This window comes from Microtus pennsylvanicus, chromosome 6, assembly GCF_037038515.1.
Source record: "Microtus pennsylvanicus isolate mMicPen1 chromosome 6, mMicPen1.hap1, whole genome shotgun sequence".
NCBI lineage: Eukaryota > Metazoa > Chordata > Mammalia > Rodentia > Cricetidae > Microtus > Microtus pennsylvanicus.
Window position 1 is genome coordinate 2,574,539 of NC_134584.1, and position 11,519 is coordinate 2,586,057.

The 11,519-nt window shown below is 54.4% G+C and overlaps 1 protein-coding gene across 1 annotated transcript; it reads left to right on the forward strand.

The window, feature by feature from the left end:
• The first annotated feature begins 7,748 nt into the window (after positions 1-7,748).
• C2cd4c (C2 calcium dependent domain containing 4C) lies at positions 7,749-10,943 on the forward strand. The gene is made up of 2 exons (XM_075975631.1): positions 7,749-8,063; positions 8,464-10,943. Exon 2 carries the CDS (start codon positions 8,492-8,494, stop codon positions 9,758-9,760), a length of 1,269 nt encoding a protein of 422 aa, XP_075831746.1. The 5' UTR covers positions 7,749-8,063; positions 8,464-8,491; the 3' UTR covers positions 9,761-10,943.
• The last annotated feature ends 576 nt before the right edge of the window (positions 10,944-11,519 follow it).

The window sequence follows — 11,519 nt, forward strand, 5'->3', positions numbered from 1 at the left end:
GCCGCCGCGTCTGTGTGCACCTGCCAGGGCTCCCGGGGGGAAACTGAGGCCGAGCAGGAAGCTGTGCGGAGTCCTGGGGCGGGAGCACCCTACCCCACCCCATTCCCCAACTCTCAACAGGCCTCTGCTTTTATTCCAAGATAAAGCCAGCTTCTTTCTCAATGTTTCTTAGCCCCTTCTTGGAGTCACTGTGGCTTACCTGCTAGGGCCCCCCTGAAGGAACAGACCCTGGACACAGGCAAGGATTGGGCTTCTCTGTGGTGTTCTGGAGTACATGCTGGGGAGGGCGTGGGAGTAAAAACCTCCACCTGCCCCAAACACGAGACACAATAGAGGTCCCATCCCCACCCACCCACCCATCTCCTAACACCCATTCACACGCTCGTCTTTCCACCCACCCATTCATATGCCCATCTAGCCACATATCTACCCACCACTCATCAGCCCATCCATTCATCCAACCACCTACCTCCCTATCCAACCATCAGTTTGTCCGTCTACCAACCCATCTATCCACCCATCCAACCACCATCGATCTATCCACTCATCCATCCATCCACCCACCCATCTATCCATCCACCCACCCACCCATCCACCCACCCACCCATCCGCCCATCCATCCATCCACCCACCCACCCATCCATCCACCCACCCACCCATCCACCCATCCACCCACCCGCCCATCCACCCATCCATCCATCCATCCACCCACCCACCCATCCATCCATCCACCCACCCATCCACCCATCCACCCACCCACCCATCCATCCATCCACTCACCCACCCATCCATCCACCCACCCACCCATCCATCCACCCACCCATCCATCCACCCATCCACCCACCCACCCACCCATCCATCCATCCATCCATCCATCCACCCACCCACCCATCTATCCATCCACCCACCCATCCATCCATCCACCCACCCACCCATCCATCCATCCATCCACCCACCCACCCATCCATCCATCCATCCACCCACCCACCCATCTATCCATCCACCCACCCATCCACCCACCCACCCACCCACCCATCCACCCATCCATCCACCCACCCACCCATCTATCCATCCATCCACCCACCCATCCATCCACCCACCCACCCACCCATCCATCCATCCATCCATCCACCCATCCACCCACCCACCCACCCATCCATCCATCCATCCATCCACCCACCCATCTATCCATCCATCCATCCACCCACCCATCCATCCACCCACCCACCCACCCATCCATCCACCCACCCACCCACCCATCTATCCATCCATCCATCCACCCACCCATCCATCCACCCACCCACCCACCCATCCATCCATCCATCCACCCATCCACCCACCCACCCATCCATCCACCCACCCACCCACACATCCATCCATCTACCCATCCACCCACCCACCCATCCACCCATCCATCCATCCATCCATCCATCCATCCATCCATCCATCCATGTCATTACCCATCCAACCTTCAGCCCTGCCCACACCCACCAACCCTTTTATCCACTTACTCATCTACCCACATACCAGCTCATCCATTCTTCCCACCACAGTCTTCAGCAGGGATGAAAAACTATCTCAGACATTGATCAGCAAGTCTCACTAAGTGTACTTTAAAGATAATACCTAGGGAAAGGACTGTTTTAGAGTCCAGGAAATCTGAATGGCTTAGTTGCAGACCACTGCAGATCCCAACGTGGAGGGCATAGAGTTCTGGGCAGAGCGAGAACATGTAGAGAGGGCCTGTGTGTGTGGAGCTGGCATGCCCAGGGAACAGAATAGTGCCCAGGGTGGAGGACACAGGACTGAGGAGGCATGAGGTCCTAAACTTGATTTCCAGTGAGAAGAGCCACTCTGGCAGGGACAGGAATGTCTGAGGATTGGATTCTGGAACCTGGGTCAAAGAGGTCTCAACTAGCTTTATTCAGTCATTGGTGAATCCGTTCATACACTGTTTTTACAAGGTCCAGCCCCCCCCCCAAGTCCCGTGTCTCAGGACGTGTACAGGGACCTCAGGTCTCATGGTGCAGGCTAGGAGGTGGATGCTAGTGACCCACCAGAGACCCACGCGTGGTGAGGTGTAGTGATAGGAGCGGCGGGGCTGCGTCCCCGGCACCTGGCAGCCCACATAGCTAGCTTTACCTGAAATAATTACACAGACACTGTATTCTTTTAAACACTGCTTGGCCCTTTAGCTCTAGCCCTTACTGGCTAATTCTGATATCCCGATCAACCCATCTCTAATAATCTGTGAGCACCAGTCTTACCGGGAAGATTCTAGCCTACGTCCATCCTGGGTCGGAGCTTCATCGCGTGTCTGCCCAGGAGCGGGGCATCGCGTCTCTGCTCCAGAGAGCAGAGCTGTCCGTCCGAGCTCACTTCCTCTTCCTCCCAGCATTCTGTTCTGTTTACTCCTCCCACCTATGTTTTAACCTATGAGGGCCAGCCAAGCAGTTTCTTTATTATAATTAACCAATGACCTTCCTCCATCAGTGAGGGGTGACAACGATGGCCGAGCCGCCAGGCTCCATTATCTTCCTGTCACCGAGCTGAGCCGTGGGTGAAGGCAGCTGTGGCCAACCCTCCTGTTTAGGACTCAGGCTCAGTTCTCCAGGAAGCTCAGGTGCTTAGCTCTGAGGAATTCCACCCACATCCTACCCTTCACACCAACTACTCAGCAAATGCTTGCCCTGAGGGACCTCAGATGAGTGTGCCACAGTTCTGAGAATTCTGGGGGTTTCTTCCTCTGGCGTGCCCATAGGTCCCTTACTCTGAGACAGGAGGCCCAGCTTCCTGTGGGCCTGCCACGCACTGCTCATGTCTAAGTGAACAGGCTGTAGGTTAGGAGCCGTCAGGCCCCTGCGACCTGGAGCTGTGTGGGTACAAAGATTGGCATCAGGTCTTGAGCCCCACACCTTCGTTGTCTATAGCACTGCACTGTCTTATGTGTGTGTGTTGTCTATAGCACTGCACTGTCTTATGTGTGTTGTCTATAGCACTGCATTGTCTTATGTGTGTGTGTTGTCTATAGCACTGCACTGTCTTATGTGTGTGTGTTGTCTATAGCACTGCACTGTCTTATGTGTGTGTGTTGTCTATAGCACTGCACTGTCTTATGTGTGTGTGTTGTCTATAGCACTGCACTGTCTTATGTGTGTTGTCTATAGCACTGCATTGTCTTATGTGTGTGTGTTGTCTATAGCACTGCACTGTCCTATGTGTGTGTGTTGTCTATAGCACTGCATTGTCTTATGTGTGTTGTCTATAGCACTGCATTGTCTTATGTGTGTGTGTTGTCTATAGCACTGCATTGTCTTATGTGTGTGTGTTGTCTATAGCACTGCACTGTCTTATGTGTGTGTGTTGTCTATAGCACTGCACTGTCTTATGTGTGTGTGTTGTCTATAGCACTGCACTGTCTTATGTGTGTGTGTTGTCTATAGCACTGCATTGTCTTATGTGTGTGTGTTGTCTATAGCACTGCACTGTCTTATGTGTGTGTGTTGTCTATAGCACTGCACTGTCTTATGTGTGTGTGCTGTCTATAGCACTGCACTGTCCTATGTGTGTGTGTTGTCTATAGCACTGCACTGTCTTATGTGTGTGTGTTGTCTATAGCACTGCACTGTCTTATGTGTGTGTGTTGTCTATAGCACTGCACTGTCTTATGTGTGTGTGTTGTCTATAGCACTGCACTGTCCTATGTGTGTGTGTTGTCTATAGCACTGCACTGTCTTATGTGTGTGTGTTGTCTATAGCACTGCACTGTCTTATGTGTGTGTGTTGTCTATAGCACTGCACTGTCTTATGTGTGTGTGCTGTCTATAGCACTGCACTGTCTTATGTGTGTGTGTTGTCTATAGCACTGCACTGTCTTATGTGTGTGTGTTGTCTATAGCACTGCACTGTCTTATGTGTGTGTGCTGTCTATAGCACTGCACTGTCCTATGTGTGTGTGTTGTCTATAGCACTGCACTGTCTTATGTGTGTGTGTTGTCTATAGCACTGCACTGTCTTATGTGTGTGTGTTGTCTATAGCACTGCACTGTCTTATGTGTGTGTGCTGTCTATAGCACTGCACTGTCCTATGTGTGTGTGTTGTCTATAGCACTGCATTGTCTTATGTGTGTGTGTTGTCTATAGCACTGCACTGTCTTATGTGTGTGTGTTGTCTATAGCACTGCACTGTCTTATGTGTGTGTGTTGTCTATAGCACTGCACTGTCCTATGTGTGTGTGTTGTCTATAGCACTGCATTGTCTTATGTGTGTGTGTTGTCTATAGCACTGCACTGTCTTATGTGTGTGTGTTGTCTATAGCACTGCATTGTCTTATGTGTGTGTGTTGTCTATAGCACTGCACTGTCTTATGTGTGTTGTCTATAGCACTGCACTGTCTTATGTGTGTGTGTTGTCTATAGCACTGCACTGTCTTATGTGTGTGTGTTGTCTATAGCACTGCACTGTCTTATGTGTGTGTGTTGTCTATAGCACTGCACTGTCTTATGTGTGTGTGTTGTCTATAGCACTGCACTGTCTTATGTGTGTGTGTTGTCTATAGCACTGCACTGTCTTATGTGTGTGTGTTGTCTATAGCACTGCACTGTCCTATGTGTGTGTGTTGTCTATAGCACTGCACTGTCCTATGTGTGTGTGTTGTCTATAGCACTGCACTGTCTTACGTGTGTGTGTTGTCTATAGCACTGCACTGTCTTATGTGTGTTGTCTATAGCACTGCACTGTCTTATGTGTGTGTGTTGTCTATAGCACTGCACTGTCCTATGTGTGTGTGTTGTCTATAGCACTGCACTGTCCTATGTGTGTGTGTTGTCTATAGCACTGCACTGTCCTATGTGTGTGTGTTGTCTATAGCACTGCACTGTCTTATGTGTGTGTGTTGTCTATAGCACTGCACTGTCTTATGTGTGTTGTCTATAGCACTGCACTGTCCTATGTGTGTGTGTTGTCTATAGCACTGCACTGTCCTATGTGTGTGTGTTGTCTATAGCACTGCACTGTCTTATGTGTGTGTGTTGTCTATAGCACTGCACTGTCTTATGTGTGTGTTGTCTATAGCACTGCACTGTCTTATGTGTGTGTGTTGTCTATAGCACTGCACTGTCCTATGTGTGTGTGTTGTCTATAGCACTGCACTGTCTTATGTGTGTGTGTTGTCTATAGCACTGCACTGTCTTATGTGTGTTGTCTATAGCACTGCACTGTCTTATGTGTGTGTGTTGTCTATAGCACTGCACCGTCTTATGTGTGTGTGTTGTCTATAGCACTGCACTGTCTTATGTGTGTGTGTTGTCTATAGCACTGCACTGTCTTATGTGTGTGTGTTGTCTATAGCACTGCACTGTCTTATGTGTGTGTGTTGTCTATAGCACTGCATTGTCTTATGTGTGTGTTGTCTATAGCACTGCACTGTCTTATGTGTGTGTGTTGTCTATAGCACTGCACTGTCTTATGTGTGTGTGTTGTCTATAGCACTGCACTGTCTTATGTGTGTGTGTTGTCTATAGCACTGCACTGTCTTATGTGTGTGTGTTGTCTATAGCACTGCACTGTCTTATGTGTGTGTGTTGTCTATAGCACTGCACTGTCTTATGTGTGTGTGCTGTCTATAGCACTGCACTGTCTTATGTGTGTGTGTTGTCTATAGCACTGCACTGTCTTATGTGTGTGTGTTGTCTATAGCACTGCACTGTCTTATGTGTGTGTGTTGTCTATAGCACTGCACTGTCTTATGTGTGTGTGTTGTCTATAGCACTGCACTGTCTTATGTGTGTGTGTTGTCTATAGCACTGCACTGTCTTATGTGTGTGTGTTGTCTATAGCACTGCACTGTCTTATGTGTGTGTGTTGTCTATAGCACTGCACTGTCTTATGTGTGTGTGTTGTCTATAGCACTGCACTGTCTTATGTGTGTGTGCTGTCTATAGCACTGCACTGTCTTATGTGTGTGTGTTGTCTGTAGCACTGCACTGTCTTATGTGTGTTGTCTATAGCACTGCACTGTCTTATGTGTGTGTGTTGTCTATAGCACTGCACCGTGTTTTATGTGCATGAGCGCTTTGCCCATGTGTATGTCTGTGAGTCATGGGTACTAGGAACGGAACCTGGATCCTCGATGAGAGAATGTTCTTTTTAAGCACTGAGCCATCTCTTTAGCCCCAGACAGGAGCAAAATAGCACACAGACCTCTGAGAAAGACCCCTCCCACTGACCCTGGGGGCTAAGATTGTGCCCAGCAGGAGGTGGCACTACTCAGGACTGTAGGAAGAAGCTGGATCAATACCACCTGCTCTAGGAGCTCTCTCCAGCATGAACTGAGCCTGAGTCCTAGATAGGAGGGGGTTGGCCACATCTGCCTTGGCCAGTAGTTCTGCTCAGAAAGAGGCAGACGGCTTTGTTGACCAAGAGGCTCCTGGTCGCCATCTGCCAGCTGGAAGGGTTGGGCTCCCTCCCGGCAGGGTGGGGTTCACGGAGGCCAATAGGGTAGGGGTGGAGACCCACTTCCAGATAACTTTCCCCATGGCTTCCATTTCTAAGCTTCCAAACATACAGGGTGCAGAGGACAGCCGCTGGAGTCCTTTGCTGCGAGGGTTGTCAGTGCCCTTCGCTAAGATGCTTGATCACCTGCAGAACTTGAGAAAAAATTCCAGCCAACATCTCTTAGACTCTCCAGGACTCTCAGCTGTGGACAAATGTGGCCTGTGGAATCACTGGGGTGGCAGAGGGACAGGGAGTTTAGAGACACAGGGCAGCAAGTGCGTATGGCCACAAGATCCAAGCTCCAGCTGAGCAGACCAAGGCAGCCTGGCTCCTAGGCACTGTGACCCAGTAGGTGAGCGTAGTTTGAGCCCTGGCTTTACCTTGCCAGGCCTCTTTATCTGCCATGGCCAATGGCAGTTTCTTCCATTCCCCTGTAGATTTCCTGCCACAGGTTTTTGTTATTTTTGTTTTTGTTTTGTTGGTTTGAGACAGGGTTTCTCTGTATAGCCCTGTAACTCACTCTGTAGACCAGGCTGGCCTCACTCACAGATCCGCCTGCGGCTGCTTTCTGAGTGCTGGGATTAAAGGTGTGCGCCACCACGATCGGCTTGTTACGGTTGTGTCATGGAGAGCCACACACCCACACTGCCATTCACCTGCTGAGAGGCCATGAGAACCCAAGATGGAGAAAGTCATTTAGAAGCAGATTGGGACTCAGTTCCCAACTCCAATCATAACTACTACGCTCCTCAGAGGTGAGCCCCCCCCCCCCCGTGCCCAGACCGGAAGTGGTACAGCTTGCCTCAGCTGGGCTCGGTGCCACAAACCCCGCCCCTCAGCTCCCCATCCAGTCTGTATTCCACTCAGTCTAGAACCAGAGGCCCAGATCAGTGCTGTGGGGTCCTGCTCAGGACTACAGGCGGTATCAGGAGGTTCAGCCCAGAGCCCAAGACCCGTCCCACACAGCTGGATCCGCCCCTGGCTGTACGAGTGGGTTCCCCTAACCCTCTCAGCGTCCCCTCCTTGTGCCAGGCAAACTGATCCAATACTACCGCCCCCCCCCCCCAAGGCCCCGACCAACAAAGTCCTGCCTCTCCTGCCAGCCCCGCCCCTTCTTCAGGCTCCACCTTATTTTAACCAGGAGCCCCGCCCGTCATCCAACCCCGCTCCCAGTCCGGTCCTACGTGCAGACCCCGCCCTATTTATATTAGGAACCCCGCCCCCGATTCGCCACCCTTGGCCAGTTCCGGGAGGCCCCGCCCCTGCCGGACTGCGGGGACGCGGGCGCGCGGCCACATTCGGAGGAATACGGCTTGGTGGGCGGTTTCCCGCGCCGGGCGCAGAGCTGGCCCCTGCGCTGCCGCCTCGCTCGCAGCTGCGCCGGGCCCGCAGCCGAGCCCCGCGTTCCGGAGTCGCCGAAGCCCGCGGCAGGGGAGCCCCGCGCGCTCCGAGGTGCCCAGACCCCGCGCCCGGAAAGCCGGGGGCGCGGTCACCTCGCTGCGCGGGACCCAGGACCGCCTCCTCCCCCCCACCCAACGCAAGGCTCAGCAGCTGAGCGAAGCTACAGGTGGGTGGCAGCTGGGGGCGGGGCCGGGACAGCTCAGGCCTGTGGTTCCTGGGGGAGACCCCGGCCCTTCAGGTGGGTGGGTAGGTGTGCGGAATGCAGGCTGGGGCCAGCTGGCCTGGGAGGCTGACACCACTCAGGGCGCTCCAAGCGCTCAGCGTGTCCCTGCATTACGCTGGCCTCGACCCTGACAGGTGATGACCACTGAACCAGATGGAAACCCCATGGGGCCCTGGCAGATGACCCCCCCCGCCCCGTGTAAAGTGCCTGCCCCTGACAGTTCTGACAGTCATCTTACACCTGGGCACAAATACCAACCTCTTGGTAACCCCAACAGGTCCCACCCTCTGTCAGGTGGCTTTTGAGTACATCTGTCACCTCTGATCCCTATTTCTTTTCTCAGACTCCCTGGTCTCTTGCCTGTTGTCCTCATGAGAAAAACCAACATGTGGTTCTTGGAACGGCTTCGGGGCTCTGGGGACAATGGAGCCAGCCGCGGGGTGGGTGGCGAGGCTGGGGACAAGGCCTCCAAGGGCCCTCTATATAGCAACGTGCTGACGCCGGACAAGATCCCCGACTTCTTCATACCCCCCAAGCTGCCCTCAGGCCCTCCAGAGGCTGAGGGGCAGGCAGACCTGGGCCCATCCACTTCCGAGCAGAACCTGGCTTCACCTGGGCCCCGCCGAGCACCACGAAGCCCCCGGCTGCCTGTCAAGTTGGCCTCAGAGAGCAGGAGTCTGCTGAAGGCAGCCACACGACACGTGATTCAGATAGAGAGCGCAGAGGACTGGACAGCAGAGGAGGCCACCAACGCCGACCCCCAGGCACAGGGTGCCATGTCGTTGCCCTCTGTGCCCAAGGCTCAAACATCCTATGGCTTTGCCACACTGGCTGAGAGCCCCCATACCCGACGCAAGGAGTCCCTTTTCCACAGTGAGCACGGGGCCCTGGCCCAGGTGGGTTCCCCTGGTGCTGGCCGCCGGCGAGCAGGTGCCAAGGCCAATGGAGGTAATGGGGGACCCCGGGAGGCTGGGGGGGGCCTGATGAGCCCTAGTCGCTACTTCAGCGGCGGGGAAAGTGACACGGGGTCCTCTGCCGAGTCCTCTCCCTTCGGGTCCCCTCTGCTCTCTCGCTCTGTGTCGCTGCTCAAGGGCTTCGCCCAGGACAGCCAGGCTAAGGTGAGCCAGCTGAAACACTCGGTGGGCCGCCATGGTTCCCTGTCTGCCGATGACAGCACCCCAGACACTAGCCCAGGTGTCCGTCGCCGCTTGACCCGCAAGGCTACCCCGGAGCCAGGCCCCGAGTCTGGCCAGGCACCACGTGGCGAGCACACAGTGCGGATGGGCACCAGGGGCAGCGTGAGGCTGCTGGCGGAATATGAGGCGGCTCAGGCCCGCCTGCGGGTGCGCCTGTTGGCGGCTGAGGGTCTGTACGACCGGCCTTGTGATGCCCGGAGCATCAACTGCTGCGTGGGGCTGTGCCTGGTGCCCGGGAAGCTGCAGAAGCAGCGGAGCACCATCATCAAAAACAGTCGGCACCCCATCTTCAACGAGGACTTCTTCTTTGACGGCCTGGGTCCGGCCAGCGTGCGCAAGCTGGCCCTCAGAATCAAGGTGGTCAATAAGGGTAGCAGTCTCAAGCGGGACACAATCCTGGGGGAGGAGGAACTGCCACTGACCTCGCTGCTGCCCTTTCTGTGAGGTCACCGGCTCCTCCCCCACCACATTGAGCTCATCGGAGTGGGTGGGGGCGGGGCCTGCGGCCCTGTGTTTCCCTGGGTCTCTCTTAGTGGATTGCTCAAAACATAGGAGGAGAAGATGGGCTGTAGGCGCAAAGCATTGCTCTGCCGGCCGGCACCCCTCCCCCTTCCCACTCAGTGATACCTCTTGGCCCTTTCATCTTGAGTTGTGGGGTTCTTAGCGGTCCCAGGATCCTGGGTACCTAAGGCAACCGGTACCCAGAGATTAGGTCCCCGAGTGGGGGCTGGCCTTTCTTTCCCCCCTTCACTGTACAGGGGGTGTTTTCCGTCACAGCCTGGTGGAACCCCTCGTCTGTGGGAGGTCAGGTAGACCCAGCCTCTCAGGTTCCGGGGCTGGTGTTCCTTTCTGGCTAGAGCTGGGGAGATTAGAAGTGCGTTAGGAGCCGATGGTCTTAGTGTCTCTTCGCTGTTGGCTCTTTGGCGCAGGATTCTCTCCATTCCTGCCGACCAACCAGAAGCACCTGTAACCTGGAGCTTCTGCCTCTAGCCCACGACTCCCTCCCCATTCTACAGGCTACAAACTTCCTTCCTTCCCAGGGTGCCCTTTGTTCCAGAGTGTAAATAGGCTTTGGTGGTGGGAGGGAGGGACAGGTCTGGGTTCTGTGTGGTTTCCCCGCACAGGAAGCCCTCCTGGGGTAGGATCCTGGCTCCCTGAATGGCTGCTGTGTTCTGCACAAACTATGACTCTGATTAAATGGACTGCCTGTTGGGCCCTGGTGGATTAGGAAGGGCCCAGTGTCCTTCCTCTTTTGCTATCCTCAAACTCTAAAAGCCCAAGTCCCTCTAGAGAACATGGGAGCTGATTCTTTAGGGACCCTTTAGGCACAGCCTAGTGGCACCTTGGAGTTGACTCTTCCCTGTGCCTGGTGCCCACAGTCTGTGGAACTGGGGCACAACCAAGACCTGGGCTAGTCAGTTGGAGTGATGGACAGAAGGGCGCACGGATCACCTGATGTTTTCTGTTTCCCATCCCCTATGCTCCATGGGGTCCCGTTTTCTACACCCTGCACTGTTCGATATCTTTGTGTTTGCAGTTGACTGTGTGCGCCTCTTTAAGATGCCTCCCCCAATGTTTTGTTTATAATGCTGTTTTTAGTGCAGTAAAGGTGTTTGAAGATTGCGGGGGTGCAGGTCTGCTTGCTTTGTGTTTAATAACAACATAGTTTCACTGTGGATGGCCGGTGGGGAGTGGGGAGCCTTGGGTGAGGAAGGCCTTTCTCACACTCCTACTCTCTGTCGTTTGGGACTGCTGGATAGAGAGGGAGGGAGGCCCTAGCCTGTGTGATGAGGGACTCACAGATCCGAGTGCTGGGCCCTGTCCTCACCCTGCGTCCACATCAACAGATCCGAGTGCTGGGCCCTGTCCTCACCCTGCGTCCACATCAACAGATCCGAGTGCTGGGCCCTGTCCTCACCCTGCGGCCACATCAACAGATCTGAGTGCTGGGCCCTGTCCTCACCCTGCGTCCACATCAACAGATCCGAGTGCTGGGCCCTGTCCTCACCCTGCGTCCACATCAACAGATCCGAGTGCTGGGCCCTGTCCTCACCCTGCGTCCACATCAACAGATCCGAGTGCTGGGCCCTGTCCTCACCCTGCGTCCACATCAACAGATCCGAGTGCTGGGCCCTGTCCTCACCCTGCGTCCACATCAACAGATCCGAGTGCTGGGCCCTGTCCTCACCCTGTGTCCACATCA

Excerpts from the sequence above, each read along its gene's own strand:
- C2cd4c (XM_075975631.1), top strand. The coding sequence starts at position 8,492 with ATGAGAAAAACCAACATGTGGTTCTTGGAACGGCTTCGGGGCTCTGGG.